Genomic DNA, 18,931 nt, shown 5'->3' with positions numbered 1-18,931 from the left:
ATGTCAAGGTACCGTTATTTGTACGTATGTGAATGTAAGAAATATTACATCTCGGTATGATACTTACAGTCGTTTGTTGTTCAAAGTTTTCAAAAGTTAAATACTTAAACGTGTACAGAAATAAATATTTGTTCTCAATAAAATGTATTCAGCTAAAGTATTTTATATGACGTAGACTACGTCACTCGTGGCGAACGTGTTAATATTTCTACAACGCAAATTTCACTCTCTGGAAACTATATCTTCATATTCTTTTGATTATTAAATAATTTTCTTTTCATATTGATTGATGTTTTTATTTTTTGAAACTACCCTTATCAGATATTATACCTTGGAGATCTAAAATTCTTTTACATTTAGAATTTTGTATTATAATTTTTATAAAACTTTAGATAATTGTTACATTATTGTAATATACAGATGATAACTTTTATTTGTCTTTTTATTTTGAATAATTTACTACAATTTTGGATGTATTCGAAAAAGTATGTATTTAGCCTATGTGATGTTTGAAATGTTTCGAAGAAAGTATCTGAAATAAAGATAACACTGAGAAATACAAATCTTGTAATTCGTGATACAAAATGTTAGATTTTGTATTTTAAAACTTCCCCGTATGAGTTTATTATGATTATTGGTGTAAATCATGATTTTCAACCGCACTTTCAGCACTCTATGTACTTTATCCATATTTGACAATACATATGAGGGAGCTTGGCATAAATGTGGAGGAAACGGCCATAATGAGCGCCATAACGCCGGTGATCGCGATGGTGATGCCACCTTTGGCTGGAATGTTTGCCGACCGCGTAGGAAACTTCAAAGTAAAATCCTCATAAATAGTTATTTCTTTATCATACGGGTCGCACTGAATTATGCAGAATATTTGAAAAATTAGTTATTATTATTACTATACAGTTCCATGTCTTCATTCGCAAATCTGTTACATAATCCCATTTTATTACGTAAAAAATCAAAATTATTGTACTGCATTGATCAACTTACTTAATCGTACATCTCTCATAATTTTATTTTACTTCAGTCATGAATACATAACCAATTGTTTTTTATTGCATTATCTGCATTGTGTAATCACACTTAGATTCTTCTTCCTGATAAAATAAACTATTTAACTCACTCATACTCAATTATGTTCTGGATATGTTCTATCCATGAATTATGTCGTGATATAGTTAACGAAAGCAATTACACAGATAATACTGGCTAATTATATCATCTTTATGCATTTATAGTTTACGAAGATATTCGAAAAAGAATACGATAGAAACGTTCATAGAATTTCATTTCTTTTTTTTCAAGTACTACGTTTATCCTACGGAATAAAAGATTTCTTTCGAATAGTACTTGTATTTATTCTATTGAAACTATTAACATAAGAAATAAGATATTACATTCATTTTACTGAATCAGAGACATTTTTCAAGTAATACCTATATTCGGATGACTTAGAATTATAGTAGTCTAACTTCTATTTCTAAGTTCTCAAGAAAAAAGGAAGCTTTTGTGAAATGTTCTTGGATTAATCAAATACTGATATTAATAATTAATAATAACTTATATTATTACTAACATTGTGGTATTAACATTTAGTTAATCGAAGAATCGTAAATATTACTACTAATATTAATAATGAATAATAATTTATACCATTAATAAAATTGTAGTATTAATATTTAATTAAACTAAAAATATGTCTCAGAAGCCTTTATTCTCAAGCACTCAGAAACAGGAGTTACACTATTATTCTGAGCCATCCATTTATCTTATTCAAACTAATAATCCAAGAAATAAAATTCTATTTCGCTTCTGTCTCGCAATGTATCTAAAATTTCGTTCACTGTGAAATTGCGAATTTACATAAAAATCCGTGCAGCCGATTAATGATATTCCCTTCCAGATTTTACTGTCCCTGTTTTCTTCCTTCGGCGGATTCGCGGCACTGTTATTGCTGCTCGTGCCGATCGGCAGGATAACCGTGGAATTTCCGAACAGAGTCGTTATGGACCTTGGCTGCACAGGGAATAACGGGCTGCTTTACACGATGAGCCAGAGTCATCCTTGCGAGACGGAATTGCAAGAAAAGATCTCCGCTAGACTAGAGAGTTGCGGGTAGGTAAGGATACGGGTTCGTATCGCAACCAGATTCAAATTTTCTAATGAGGTGCACATGTTATACATAATGTATTACACGCTTTAAGATCCTTCCTTATGCATACTTGGTATCCTATCGCTGTATTTAATAGAGCATTCGTTTTTTTAGTTTACTCAACATTTTAAGATTGCTTAAGATTTTTAAATTTTCGAACATTCTTTCAGCAATTTTACGATTTCCAAATGATATGCAGTACAAGTAGTTTTGTCGTGAAGAAGTAATATTCGAAATTAATGTTTTAGAATTTTGAATTAATTATTTCTAAACTTCAACAGTTTTATGACTTCTAAATGATTTAAACAGTTTTATCGTGAAAGTGTAATGCTCGAAAAGTTTCAAAAATCCGAGTTAATTGTTTGTAATTTCACTGGTTTGGAATTTAAAAATTAAGTACAGTGGATTCCTATAATAGCGTGCTCTCCTATAATGAATTGAGAAAATTGTGACTGGTACTTACGCATTTTGACATATTTCTCAATTGTTTGTTTAGGAACACAATATGTACACACTTACTTGTTGTTTATATATACATAAAGAAGCTAAGAGTTATGAAAGTGGTAAAGGTTTATATTATATTTACTATATTTGTAAAAATAAAATGCACATTTGAATATATAATGGAAAAATATTTGTATTCAACAGTAAATTCATTTAGCAGAGTATTTTACTGTACTTTAAAGCTCTAATAATGTAAAATTTAAGAATTATGTGTTTTAGAATTTTAGTAATTTGAAACTTGAAAAAATTAAATATTTTAGAATCAACTTATGCATTTTAACTTAAACAAAATGCTTGACTATTCAAAACTGTATTTTATTTACAATTTGTTACCTTCTTTTAAAGTTACATGTGTCGTATGGATGTTTATAATGATACGGAACTGGAAACCATCTTGTCGTCAAGGATGTATTCATTTATGCGGTACAATTTGGAAACCGGCTCAAATTCCACGATTAATTTTTCGATTGCTCAGAATGACATGCCAGTGGTACGTATTATTAAATGATAACCTGGTTTACCTATCTTTAATGTCAATTTTATTATAATTTTATAGTACCGAAGAAAATTTCTTAAAATTCTTATTTCCTCTTTAACTTCTCTAAACGTTTACTAGAAGAAATAAATTTCCTTAATAACTGATTTATAAATAAACACTCACATGTATTTAAAACGTGCAACTATTTCTGTTTTAAACATGCGTAAAAGAACACTTCATAAAAGTAGCAAGCGATAGAAATTTCTTCAGTATATAAAATGCAATTATATAATATATAATATACTCGAAATTTCAGAAAAATTTAATTAACATTTTATTTAATTTTCAATTTGAAATTCCGATTGTTTGATGTTTATATTACCTTAATCTTGTTTCTGGTGATTATTAAGAAAATCGATAAAAGTGTTATCGTCATCATCGATGACTGGATATTTAATACTTGAATTCCTAGATAATGCTAAATGTAATTGAACGATTGGCTTACAGCAAGTGAAAGACGAAGACATACGGGAGCATCGTAGGTTAACAAATAATGAGCACTTCAAAACTTCGATACGTCAGATCTCGAAGAATGAGTATTTCTTCCCAACGAATCAGCTATACGAATTCGCGTGTATGACATCGGGATTCATCGAGGACTTCGAGACATCGACATTCAACACTGCCATGTCGAACAGAATTTACGAAAATAGAACTCTTTGCACTTTTAATCCAATTCTTTCGCTCCAGGTGAATAAAGTATTAATTCGGTTTGATTGATTGATTAATCAGTTAATTTTTATTAGGTATTTTTATTTATTTATCTTTACTTATTTATTTATTTTTATAAGTAACCCATTTATTAAATGTATGTGTTACTGATTTTGTAAACCAATTATCATTCCTTTTTTTCATAATCGAATTATAATTTCATCAAAGAAAATTGGAGTTAGTCTTCTTTAAGGTAAATATTAATTGTCAGCTATAAAGTAAATTTTAAAAGAAAATTTACTGTGAAAAGAGTAACTCGAAAATAATAACAATAATAGTAACAATTTGGATAATCATAATTGAAAATAATTATTCACTTATTTTACTCTTTGAGTGTTTTTTAACACTTTCTACAAATACAATAACATACTTACAAAATACAGTAATTTATTAACTCTAATTATGCTAATAAGTCATCTAATATTATGATCAATTATTATCATTTTGATTATTTCATGGCCTGTAACACTGTAATAATTAATTACTGTGTCGTAATCAATTGATCAAATATAATATGATAATCAAACTATTGATTATTATATTACAATTAATTATAGTATAATAATTCATTATTTGGATGTTCAATACAATTTTATTAATTACCATAGGTATACAATTACTTTCCACTTGTTCTTTCATCTAACCAGTACTTTTTATGCAGGATAATACAAGTAACACGATAAACTATCATTCGTACAAGTCGAAGCTAAAGAACATCAAAGTTACGGACGAAGATCGCGAGCTAAAACGCCAAAGATATTTTTCCGAGGAGATCGCGTGGACCGGAGACAAATATCAGAAAATAACCTGCGCAAATCCTGACCTCGAAACAGAAAGGATCGTACTGAATCTACCATTAGTAAATTACTCAGTGAATCCTGCACCGTACAAATTCCTAAGCAGCGACGACTGCCATAAACGTTGCATAGTGACCGCACCGCGCAACGAGATGTGTTCGAACAACAATATGATCGTCGAATACAACGTGAGCTTGACATTCTGGCTGTACTTGGCTATTAGAGTCTTCATTGGTAAGTGTAGATATTAGTTGTATGTTAATAGCGATAATAATAAATAATTGACGTATGTAATAATATAGTACTAATATAATGATAATATATAACAATGATACATAAGTTCGATTGCAAATATTATAGTATATCAAATAGTAGAGTATATATTATAATATATACAATTATTATATAATAAATTATTTTTAAAGCTAAATAAATGTGTTAAGTACCCCACTGCTATAACAGTTTGAAAAATATATACTTGAGAAACAATGTTGGCACCCCAACTAACGACTAAAAATTTCATTGACAGCCAACTTAAAAGGTTAAAGGTTACCGCATAAAATAGAATTGCTGATTGTGATCGTTCCATTTGTAGGTGTAATTGGTGGCACCACGTTCGCCATGTTCGAGGGTGCAGTGATCGCTATATTGCGGGAACAGAAAGCTGATTACGGGCTTCAAAGGATTTACGGCAGCATCGGGGGTATGATTTCCTCACCGCTTTCTGGACTTTTGATCGATTATGCGAGCCGCGATAAGAGTTACACAGACTTCAGGTATCCATTACAATAATAGACAATTCGAATGGTCGATCTTCACGCAATAAAAACAGTAATTAACAAGGTTAATCATAATTACAATTATAATTATATATAATTGTATATTATAACTGTATATAATTGTTTATTATTAGTTTATATAATTGTATATTATAATTATATACAATGATATAATTGTGATTAATCAAAGTATTCATTGTTTACAAATAATTTTACAAGTAGAAATAACTGACAAATAGCAATATATAATTTCGAAATCTAATTTATCTGAAAAATATTACTTTGGGTACACGTTTTTTTTTATTGCTAACTATTTCCACTTGTAAGAGTATTTATAAACATCGAATAGTTTGATTAATCAACAGCAAATATTACAATAGTTAATTTGGAACGAATAGATTTTAAAATGATAAAATACAGTAGTGGGAAAACAAATGAATTAGTTTAGCTGGGATAATGCAACCCCGATCAATTTTCTGATTTCATGTCCGCGTATCCTAAAATTTGCGTCAAATCATTTTGTTCGTTCATCCAAAATATAGTTTTGGAGATGGAAAAACATGTTTTTTATTTTTTCTTTGTAACTGCTGGACATGTTGAAAACGTATTAAACATATTATTATATTATAAAGGAAACATTGGATTATATACTTATTAATCGACTAATAATTTGGTCATTGTAATTGTTACATTATTAATTTAAAATTATTATATTACTGATTTGAAATTATTCAATTATTCAATTAAAATTATTATGTATGCAGTTAACTTTGAAAGTGGACTAAGTTATATATTTTTAGTTTTGAGATATTTAAAGGTTTGTGGCTGAATAAATTAATAACATATTTTTCTACGATGTAACAAAATATTTCAGAAGGTATTCAGTCTTGAAAAATAAGAATTTATTATAACTGTGTAACGTTCTGTAACTTATAAGAAAATATGATTTTTCATGCTTGAAACGACTTAGCCCACTTTCAAAATTAAGGGCATATATTATTCATTCAAAACTATTATATTATTCATTTAAAAATCACATTTTCCAGGCCGGCATTCTATCTGTACGCGGCGCTGAAACTGATGTCGGGAGTATTAATGCTCGCCATAAATTTAGAATTCAAATCACCAGCGACGAACGTGATTCGCGACGTCTTTACCGTGTTGAGGAACATAGAGGCTGCCGCCCTCTTCATCGCGTGCTTCATTCTGGGTAAGAGAGCTATCAATTTTAACCAAATCATTTCATTTTTAAAACGTTGGCTATCCAACACGTTTCATGTATCAATAATAATTAGCTTAAACAGAAACGAGATACTTATTCTTTTAACCTTCAAAGATTTAAGCTTGGAAGCTAAAGATAATAACTGGAAAAATTAAACAATTCGAAATTTTTGCACTATAGTGTTTAGATAATAATTTTGAAGAAACGCGGCATGATAAATTGAATTACTTATGGATAAAAAATTACTTCTTTCCAGTTGTACCATCGATAAATCGTATCTTAACTAAAACACTGTAATAAAACATAAACAATTCCTTATAAAGTGCTACATCTAGGTATTTGAGCATTACCCTGAGTCTTATATCAACATTCATGAAAATGGTAAACTCAGATACTGACATTTGGTAATTTCTTTTTTTTCATATAATATGAAAGAAGCTTAAGAATTAACAGAAACATACACGCAAACATTTGTCAAATATTTAACGAAGAAAATCATCTTTTGTTTAATTCTTGTTCGTGAAAATTAATTTACTTTAATACTTTGTGTTTCTCACAGGGTTCTAAAGGGACAAAGATATTTAGGACATAATAAGAATGTACAGATTTTTAACAGGCTTGTAACAAATTAAACCAGTTTTTAAAAGATTTTTTTCTCGAAAATTAAATCATACAAATACAAATTTAAAATGAACATTACACAGTCCACTTGTGACCTTAAGCTCGTCACAATTCATCCAACTGATATAATGATTACTATCTACGTACTAAAAATATTTCATATTGTTTTACATTGTAACCTACTACTAAAGAATTCTTAGTTTAACATTAAAACTACCGGACAAGTCAGGTTGACACATTTCAGAATTATTATTTTGCAAGTATTTAAATTATGAAGGCATTCTTGCGAAAAATTTCGAAATTTGTATATTTGCACGGATACAAGATTACGAGACCCTTCGAATCTCCAGAAACGTATTGTTCTAATTTTTACAAAACATTGGAAATAAGTCACTCTAATTGCTCGGTAGTTTTAATGTTAAAATGAAAAACCATAAATTAAAAATTCACACTTTGAAATTTGCATTGCTATTTAACTATCAAATACGACGTTCAAAGTTGATTGTACATTCATAAAAATCTGTGATAAGCATTTCTAAAAATTTGGGACCCTTGACTATTTTTAATTACCAACATCCAGGTTTGTCAGTGAAAGACGAGATGCTGGTCACCTCTTATTGCCACAACACACAGGAGGAATACTCCTGAAAAAGAGGGTAGGGTCTTGTCTGGATCCAGAGGAAAACCAAAGTTGCTTAGGTTTTGTGTTTTAATGAGTCCTGCGATGGTGAATCCGAGTTATAAAAACGTGGTAAAGGTATTGACTTGTTCTTGACAGTAGCGTGGTTAGGATAATTCTGCTCTTCTCGAATGATGGAATTTAGTAAAACTCGGGAAAGGGAAAATTTGTTGGTAGAGAGTGGGAAATATTTAGGCCTTGATGATTTACATTAGGGGTTGGTGTGACTAAAAATCTGGACGTCGGACTGCCAGCTATGTTTACACTTCGCCAGATGTATAAGATGTTCGCAGAGTGGTTAGCTTGGCAAACAGACGCAGTTATAATACTAACGGAACGTTTCCGTGTTCGTAATTGTTGTTTTTAGATAGTGGTGATAATGAACACGCAGGCATAGTATGATGTCATGATCGAAACATTGAAGATAGAATTAACAAAAGTGATAGTAATAGAAATAATCGTTATAATAGTAGCAATAATAATAATAATAGTGATAATAGTTATTACAAATATATAGGGTGCTTAATGGGGTAGGATGTAACATCACCGATGGCTGCACTGAACGCGTTAACCGTCTCAGCCAGAACCGGCGTGGATTTCCTAAATTCTTCAGTACGACGCGATGAGATTGCGAAAATGAACGTTGAAATAAGTTACGCAACCTTCGTTATTGCCCGTTTCCGCTAATCTTTGGCGTACTGGTCGAATAACGAAATTGCAGTGACATTGACATTCCGCATCGATGCTACAACGGCCACGTGACCTGTTAAACAACTCGTCTTTCGGCGTCGATTAAACTGGTCTCTTCTTCGTCGGCACTGCCATCGCAATATCTCTTGGGTCTCGATATTTTTCTTCTCTTTGCTTTGAATATTAGGTCATACCACAAGTTATGTGGTTCTTTTAACACTAAAACTACCGAAGTTGACTGTTTGAAATTTCTCTATAAAAACTGCAAAAGTGTACCTGTCGAGATTTCCATTGATTTACAATTAAGGTTGTGTATTGCTAAATCAATTTCTTTCATCATTTATCAGAGAAACATCCGTTGTCTTTTTTAACAATTGCGAAAAGAACTCAGGAATGGGTAATTTTGACCTGCCTGGTAGTTTTAGTGTTAACCCTTTGTACTACATTTTATTTCACAATTCTGCTCGGTAGGACTACTTTATCGATAATAATTTAGTAGAAAAGGACAAAATTTTGATGCTTATTCTGTGTCCACGTTTACTTTAACGGTTGAAAACTGAAAATATACAAGTAATATTTCGTTTGTATGAAGAATCAATAAATAACGTTTAGATTTGTCGAATTCAGTAGAAAATTTTCATCACGAGTCTGACTCATTGTTATAGAAATTGTTAATGCTGACTTCTGGTGTAAAATATTAATATATACGTATTTTTTAACCCTTTAGTTTCTAGTGGCATCGCCTTGAAATCTCATGTTTCAATATCAGCAAAATGCGAATCGGTGGACTAATCGCTAAGCCACTATATAGTATAAAATCGATATAGTAACCGCCACATATTTTTTTGACAGTTACAATAGCATTTTTGATAAAAATATTTATCTTTTTTTTAATGATAAGTTAGTTAACACGTTCCGTGCCGCGTGGGGCGTATACGTCTCACGCTAAACTTTCCGTTCAAGCCATTTGGTATTATCATTGTAAAATGAAGAATTTTTTAAAAATTCCTTATGCAGTCAATTATGGGTATCTTAATACTATTGTCGCGGCGTTTATTTGATCGTGGGGCGTATACGTCCCACGCGGCGTGGTAATAATTCTTTTCTACTGCGATTTGTTTTAACGTTAAAAAATGTGGTTCCCAATCGGCAAGAAACTGTATTGTAAAAGTTGCAACATTCTGGAATAATTGTGTGGATAAACCACATTTATGTTTGCCATGTTTTAACAAAGTTCACCGTAATATCCCTTCCTGATTATATACAAACTTGTCACATAAATATAATATTAAATATATTTCAACTAAAATGTTTTATTTTAAACTAATATAGACATCATAAAAAAATATTATGTGCGAGGATGCGACTCGCTTGGTAGAGTAATGTTCAGCCAGGTATTTGTTAAACTAATTCCTAAAAAAATTAATTTATTGCTTTGTTGTGTTATGCGTCTTAAACTATACAACCTTTTCTTCACAGTTATGAGTTTTGCATTATTTTAATCATTGTAAGGCATACTCCAGAAACAAAACAATACAATTGTAAAGCGTGGAGCGTATACGCCCCACGCGGCCTGAAGGGAATGTCTTCAAAAAACGGTCTGGCATGGAACGTGTTAACGTATATTGTGAAAATAAATATATTTTTCGTCGAATCGTCGACGTAAAGACCTTTGTAACAATTTCACTTGAATAATAAAGTGTTTTTCATATTTTATATTTTACAAGTAGGTTATTTAGAAAAATTACTTTGAAAGCAATTGTTCGTTATCTTTCCCGAAAACGGTTATATCCAACGAAAACCGAATCAGAGAAAAAATTACAAAATGTTTCATGACTACTATACAAAGAAATAAATTCTTTCTTCTGAATGGAAACAAATTATACCCCCCCCCCCCAAATAGAGGACAATTACGCTCGGGCAAGATAGTATCTTACATATTTAATATATTTTCTAAACCGATGTTACAAACGCATGAATTTTAATGGCGGGTTATTAAAAAGAATCATTTTAAAAGGAGCGACTATTTTTCTTGTTTGCAGGAACTGCCTGGGGCTACATCGAGTCGTTCCTCTTTTGGCTGATTCAGGACTTGGGGGGATCAAGATCACTCATGGGTATCACCATAACCGTAGGCGGTATAGCCGGCATACCATTACTGGTTCTATCTGGCCCAATCATATCAAAGATCGGCCATGCCAATGTACTTTTCATAGGGTTCGTTTTTTACGCCATAAGACTTTGCGGTAAGCATCCATTTTAATTCCTGCGTGGCTGCAGTAACTCCGTGATAATTGCAATGCGTCCTTGATATTACAGCGCTTCCAGCTATTTTTCTGCTCGCCGTCCCAGTCACATTAATCGGTCCTTCGGACCGCTTTTTTCCGTCATTTCGAGAAATTATCTGTTTAACTTGTTAACTGTGGAATTTAATTTGAAAAATCTCTGATAATGTGCGCAATGAAATGGAAGCGTCAAGTGTAAACTCGTCAAACGCAGGCCAAATACATTTACAATATATTTTAACGAAAACCTAAAGCAAAACGAAAAGGAAATTACATGTTTACTTGAAAAATATAAATAATTGGTCGTTGTGAGCATTAGTATCATTTTTATTTTAAGATGACGTTAAACGCAGTTAACTGAGTGATTAGTTTAACTACTTCGCCAGCTTTTTGTTTACATTCTCTACGTTCCAGTGTGTCTATACTTTTATATACTTTTTAACTAGCAAGACATAGTTATTTTCGATAGAATTAAATATTAGCGCAACGTTATCTCGATGAGATTAACACTAGAACTACCGAGTATTTAACACTAAAATTATCGAGCAATTGGTGTGATTTATTTCTAAATTTTTATAAAAATTAGAACAATATATATCTCAAGCAACTATAAATATTTTCAAATAACTTTCCATCAATTTAATGTTCTTTTACAGGCTATTCAATTATTTACAATCCCTGGCACACACTCATCTTTGAGGCGCTGGAATCAGTGACCCTGTCGCTAAGTTTCACCGCTGCTGTTACTTACGCTGCTAAATTGTCCACCACTACCACCGATACCTCGATACAGGGACTGTTAGGTGGCGTTTACTATGGAGTCGGTTAGTAATAATTCTTCAATTTATGTAATTTGCTTTCCAATGTTATTTACGATTATTTGAGAACTCAATTTGTTTAATGACTCGTAGAACCTTAACACTAAACGTATCGTGGTCGGTCAAATGACCGATTTTAAAATTTGATTTAAAGTTCTGCATCTTCTGTCGTCCATTTAATTTTATATAAATTTTTCTGTTGTCCTATTAATCAGTTTTTCAATTTTCGTTTTTCCTTTTGTTTCTGTTTCCACCACCGGAATTTATCGTCTAACTTGTTTATTTTTATATTTATTTGACTGGTTGTGTTAAAAATAGGTGTATGCAATGCGCCGTTAAGTTTAATGTTAAGAAATGTGAGATGCTACTCATATCCTGTATTCATCAAACGATATTATAAAATCTATAAAAATATTTGAAATTCAATTCATGCAATTTTTACACCGGAATTAATTATTATTATGTGCACACTTTATTTATTCAATGAATTATAAAATTTAAAATGACCGTAAACATTATTATTAAATTAAGATATAAAATGTAATTAAATTATATGATTTTGGAGCTGATTCAGGAATCAAGAGTTTTTAATTATAATTCTCTATTACCTTTATATAGATATATATCGTTTTTCTTCATTTATTTATTTAAAGTCAATATATCAAATTAATAGATGAAAAATAGTGTGTTTTTCCAATATTTACCGCTCCTATTATAATTTATGACGTTGAAATATGTGACATTGATAGCAATCGTGTCAATGTTTAATTAATTTGAAAATGTAAAAATTAAGTAATTCAAAATTTTTAATTGCTTTATGTTACAAATACGTGACATTGGTGGCAAACATTTTAATTTTTGAATAATTTAGAATCAGAAAATGAAATAATTTAAAATTAAAAATTGTTTTATGTTACAGATATCTAATATTGATAACGAACATATTGATTGAATCTGTTCATAATATAAAATAATTTGTAAATAAATTATTTAAAAACAATTTCTTTTGTGCTACTTATTTTGACGGTGTCGCAAATCGAAAGATGAATAAAATTTCTTGGTTCCAGGCAAAGGTTCAGGAAGTCTGATCGGCGGCTACCTGATGAAAGCATTCGGCACTCGGCCAACCTATCGAATCTTCGCGGTAATAACTCTGATTACCGGTCTGATGTATTACATCTTCAACGTCGCGTACCTGAAGAAACGTCCCCAGGTAGAAGGCAACGATATCGTGAAGAAGAAACCGAAGAAAATGGAGAACCAGAATGGTGTCGAGATTATTGAAATAGCGATGGAAGAGAAGAAACCGCGTGAGAACGAGTCCAAAGAAAAGGGATCGAATAATTTCTCTGGCATCGACAATCAAGCGTTCTCCAAGGAACAAGAGAATATTAGGGAGCTCAAGGATGACGAGAAAAGAGACCGGAATAACATGGAGGCAATCAACAACGCGAAGAATCTCGATAAAATCGAAAAAGCAGAGGACAGCAACCGGAAAAAGCTAACGGGGAAGAAAATGAAAAAGACGAACGAACGCGACCGGACGAAAGAAAGCTCGCGACAGAATGGCGCGACAAATCCGGGTTTCGATGATGAACAGGATCGATGTAACGTCACCATCGAAAGCCAACCGGATGATAAAAAATGAACAAGTTCCTCCTGAGATCTCGATACTCGTTTTTCTTCCGATATTTCGATGATAAATCGCTCGCGGAATCGCGTCGAAAACGCGTGTCGCAAGATGTACCGTGGGAAAAGAAGTCCTCTCGAATCGCTTATCACTGCTTTCTATCGGCAACCATTTTTTCATTGTGCTTTGAGAATTGTTTAACGCTTTGAGAGCCGGTTCAACCCCCTGTTGTGTAATATCGTGTGAAACCTGTGACGAAGATTTCAACTGGAATTTAAGATATATAAATGCCATTTCTTCCGTGTAAGTTGAAATTGGGAAATGAAAGAATTAGTAGAAAATTGATGGAAATGAAGAAATTATTAGAAAAATAATTAATTATCAGTTGTAATGCTCTAGATTAAACGTAGATATAGAATGAGTATGATGCTTTTCTTCTTTTAGTGAATTAGAAACAATAAATTTTATTGAACGAAAGAAATTATAAGACAGGGGGTTAATATCGTGAAAAGTATTCGTCTTGATCGAACTTATTTTATTAAATCAGTGTACGTCAAACATCTGTTAAATAAGGTTTCGACAACAAAATTTCTTCTAAGTGTTCTATATTCAATCAAAACAACATTTACATAATTTTGTACATTCTTCATAACAGTTAATTCATTTCGTTATTCCAGTCACGGATTCCAGAAATTTTTCAAATTTTAGAAAATTACCAAAATATTTGCTAACATGGAAATATATGAAAACAGAATCAGAAACTTGTGTTACAAAATTTCATATAATAATGTTTACAAATATTGTTAAAGCAAAAACTGTCATAAAACTGCAAAAATCATAAATAAGAAATAATGAAGCTAGTTAATAATTCAAAAATGTGTACGGAATTATTTATATACATAGTTTAGAATAAACTGCTGTGATTCAAGTTTTATTTGATAAAACGATATTTCATTGTACTAACTTGATAATACTATAAATATTAATGATGAGTATCAGACCAAAGTTACATCATTCACACGAGAGTGCCATGGCATTCAAAGCGTTAAATGGAACCGCATCTATCTCTTAAGCTGTGTCATTAATATATTAATTGAATAATTTGTTGAACTTTAATGCTCATATAAGAGTAATTACAAGTAAAAATAATTTCATATATTTTTCGCCGTGACAGATGCGTATAAGATGTAAGTTGTTGTAATATAAGTATTTCGTCACAATTTGAATGCAAGAATCGGTGGGTAATTAGAGAATTGAAAGATTAATGAAGGATATAATCAGGACATAGTCGAAATGTATCTTTTACTGACAATATCTTTCGTTGACTCAAAGTCTCCGATCTTGTACAAATTCTGTATACACGTACGAAAGTAATTGTAGTAATAAGAAAGTAACGCAATGGCGCTCACAAGTACTCGACCGTAAACGAATTATGATCTTATTATAAAAAAATAGATATATGCGATTTAAATAACGACTGAAGAACACAATCTTGTTTCTATTCTGGAAAACTTTAACATTTAACAATTTAAATTTGCTTCAAGTTTTGTTATTTGTTACATTATAGAAAGTAATGTTTTGTATTTTTGCGAAGTTTTCTACAAAAATGAAAATTTGCGAAAATGTTCAAAACTGCTATAGTATTATTTCTTATTCCAATTTTGTTTTATTATTCAGATAATATTACAATTATAAAATGATACTGAAGAAATTTAGACTAATTCATTATAGCAAAATCAATGCAAATCACAATATTCATATTTCTGTCTATATTTTCTATATGATACTGAATTACATTGGAATTATGCTCGATAAAAATTGCAAGAAATATCGCAAATCAATAACAAATATACATATATGTTCCTATTATGGAATGCTAAATTTTAAGAGAAACTATGTAGTAATTAAAAATTAAACATTTTTCAAGTACAAATTACAAATTCTCATTGTTATAGATATTGTATCATTTCAGTTAATAAAAATTGTTCAAATTTCACAAAACTATTTTTATAATACTTCATATTTTTGTATTATTAGAAAAAGCATCGTTCGAATACTTACGAGCAATAATTGTTGTACAAGATCCTCGATAAACGTATATATCCACATACCGAATGTCAATCATCCCAGAAAATTCTTCTGGAACACCTTTAATTAAACATCGTGCATGTACTTCCCAGTATCAAGCGTTGAGTTACGTTTAATATTTCTTTTTTAGCATTGAGTATTGTAGGGTCGTAACGATTTCAAATATAAATGTAAAATTATATTTCCGAAGTCCTCAGAACAATGCTGAATCTCTATTTTGTACACTGTTTTTTTAGGATAATATAAAATATAGATGTTAGAAAAGTATCAAAGTTCATACAGAAATACAAATTGTTTTAACAAGCGTGAATGTTAATATAAGGACGTTGATACGTTCGACAGGTATATACGTATATATTTGTTATTGTTATAAGAGTGTTATATATATTTTATAAGCGAACTAAGATATCATAAATGTAAAAACATAAATATACTAACATATTTATATCTGTATATAGACTGTGGATGTGTATGCAAATACAGATCTTTATAATTAAATGTTCTTTTAAATTCCAAATAAAATCAAAAACTCGTTTAAGTTTATTAAACTTTTAAAACAATCGAAATTTTTCAAAATTATGTATCCTATAGAAGCCCACAAAATCCATAGTCTACATATGTATACTATTGTTAATGTAATTTCAAAAGAACATTGTCATTTTGAAACGTATATTAACATGCTGAGCCCGCAGACAGGTCTTACCACGCGTTGAAGTCACCGAAGCTGCTGTGCTTCTTTACCACGCATTAAAGTCACCACAACAAAGTTCGTTTTAATCACTTACAAGTTCATTGTACAAAAAATATCCATACGTTACTGATGCCACTTGCTTATTTATAATTAATTACTCTTATACGGATGTTGAAACATTGAATTTTTAGAATTCTAAATTTTAAATTATGATTAATAGTAAGACTTGCCTGGGTTCAGTGTTCACATTTTTCTAAATAGTATGTGAAAGAAAGAGAGCAACATTTTTTCAGATTATTTAATTAATTAGCATGATTTCTTTGATATTATATTGTTATTTATGTCGACACGTAAGACGAGAATCATATCACTTTAACCAACTAAGTTCTTTGTATACCATTGTATATTTACTATGTAAATCTTTGATACTAGGTTTTTGAGTTCCTTGATGCTCGGACTGCGATCTACAAGTTAAATTCACTTGAAAAATTATTACGGTAGCTCATTTTGTTAGTACTGAAACGATAGTGATATATTTACGGTTATAAAAACTCTGATAATAACAGTATTATAGATGAACTTTGGAAATAAAGATACAGAGTGATTAAAAAATTATCAAAATGAGCTGTTAAGTTTATTAGCTTGCACCTACTAGCTTCTATTCTCAGTGAATTAAACAATATAAATTATGAGAATTATTCCGAAGGCTAATTAAATTTTATTTCATATTAACAATATGAACAAACTAATATTCATAAAATTGTTGCACTTTTACTGAAAAAGTCATACCTCTTCTGAACGAAATGATATTCATTCGAAATTTATTTAACAAATTTATACAATTACAACACCTTAAATGAAATTTTGTTTAAAACTTAAACAACTGTCTTAGATACTTAAATATTTTTAAAGTTGCATACGTTTTGAAGAATTCTAATTTTAAATAATAAATATCAAATCATATTTAAATAATTTCTACCTGTTTTCAGTGACAGGAGACTTTGAAATTGTCAATCCCATCTTGTAACAAAGAACTCAATTATCTACAACAAAGACTAACAACCCAGAAAAATGAATATTAAACGTGCACGAAGCGAGCATTAACAGGACACAAGCTGTTAAATAATAAAAACGCGACGGCGGTTCCGCGAAGGAACAATGTGATATAACTATGCAGGAAATAGTGCGTAATTGCGACTTCCTTAATTGTACAGTCATAAAGAGTACAATAGAAGTTTTGTTCTCAACCCGGCGATACAGTCTCGACGAAATAAATAAACGGAGATACAAGCGATCGAAGAAGGATTTCCTTATTATCTCCATCCCTCGGGATTGGAAAAGGAAACAGGTGGAAGAAGGATAATTATTTCGAACCGTGGCTCCACCTATTTGAAATTAACGCGAATATTAAATACGAAGAATAATTCTCACACTATTTATAGTTTGCTATCGCTCGTGTTTATGTTTTTTGCTTCTATACAAGATGAAGATGTAACACAAAACATTCGAACTTTGGTATTTTGTTCTACATTCATCAAGAACTAAGGACCTTTCTCAATATTCTTTTGTTTATAACATTTTTCCTACAGTTTACCCCAGTTAAGTAATAATTGTTAAATTGTTAAAAGAGTGATAAGAGTTGTTAAAAAAATGTATAACTCATTTCGAGGTAGAACCATAATTTGAAAGTTCTTTTTGAGTTTTTCTCGAAAATTTTTGCTTCTCTAACTAATTAACCCTTAAACTATTCAACCTTCTTTTATTTAACATTGAGACAGAATTAAATTAAAAAGAATAACGAGACGGACAAACTGTAACAAAACACTTAAATGATATAACAATTCACTTCCAAATCAAATAACTAATTTGTTTTATAAAAACCACCCGAAACTATTATTGAGATGTACAACATTAATGAACGTGTTAGTGATTCCAACGTTCAGAAGACAATACCTTCATCAGATACTGATCAATTATGTACACCTGGTCCCCGATTTACGCAAAAATCCGTTCTACGCGGATTCGTTTTATGCCACTGAAAATCACGTAAATAGAGTTTGTCGGTATAAGAGAAAACAAACTATTGGAAAGAAAAGCTGCTGTAAGTTTTAGAAATACATATTTATTTCACATAGCCAAACAAAAGAAATAATAATACTGACATTTCAGAAAACAAAAGTACATTTTATGTACTAAAAATTACCTTGTAAATAGTGTTCTAATGTACTGCATAAAAAAGTGCCGCGTAAATCGAAGGTAAGGTGTAAACTGATGAATTGGCCATAGTCAACAGGCACAACAATAACCTATTAACAAGGTTAACTGTGGAATCTAGTTTCAAAAATGTCTCGTTTTGTGTGCAATAAAATCAAAAAATTAGGTGTGTACTCGTCAAACACAGAATGAATGTACCTAGAGTACATTTCAATGAAAACTCAAATCTATACAACGAAGAATTAGATGTTCATTTGACAAAATAAAGAACTCGTAGTTGAAAGAATTAGTATCATTTCAAGCTTTAACCTTTTAACTACAGAAAGATTAACCTCGAAGCTATACCTCTGTATGGCAAGGTTTGGCACCGTCTGCGTATTATTAATGTATCACTGCGATTTGAGACTGATAGAATCTTTCACTGTGCAATTACGTTAAATTAAACTACAGAAGAATTGTGCCGCTATAGTAGCGAACCGTTCAAAAAGATGTTATAC

General features: G+C 30.7%; 1 protein-coding gene across 1 annotated transcript in view; it reads left to right on the top strand.

Annotated features, from left to right (window-relative positions):
- Nucleotides 1-16,517, top strand: part of LOC116426193 (uncharacterized) — a 42,920-nt gene extending 26,403 nt beyond the window's left edge. The window contains exons 3-12 of the mRNA XM_031974825.2: nt 670-824; nt 1,919-2,130; nt 3,017-3,161; nt 3,657-3,899; nt 4,582-4,951; nt 5,313-5,493; nt 6,543-6,706; nt 10,751-10,954; nt 11,650-11,817; nt 12,879-16,517. Coding sequence (XP_031830685.2) covers nt 670-824; nt 1,919-2,130; nt 3,017-3,161; nt 3,657-3,899; nt 4,582-4,951; nt 5,313-5,493; nt 6,543-6,706; nt 10,751-10,954; nt 11,650-11,817; nt 12,879-13,459 — 2,423 coding nt within the window. The 3' untranslated portion in view covers nt 13,460-16,517. The remainder of the gene's footprint in view (nt 1-669; nt 825-1,918; nt 2,131-3,016; nt 3,162-3,656; nt 3,900-4,581; nt 4,952-5,312; nt 5,494-6,542; nt 6,707-10,750; nt 10,955-11,649; nt 11,818-12,878) is intronic.
- The last annotated feature ends 2,414 nt before the right edge of the window (nt 16,518-18,931 follow it).

The sequence above is a fragment of the Nomia melanderi genome, chromosome 12 (assembly GCF_051020985.1).
Source record: "Nomia melanderi isolate GNS246 chromosome 12, iyNomMela1, whole genome shotgun sequence".
NCBI classification, from domain to species: domain Eukaryota; kingdom Metazoa; phylum Arthropoda; class Insecta; order Hymenoptera; family Halictidae; genus Nomia; species Nomia melanderi.
The sequence above is the reverse complement of the archived record's forward strand: the minus strand, read 5'-3'. Positions and strand labels throughout refer to the sequence as shown.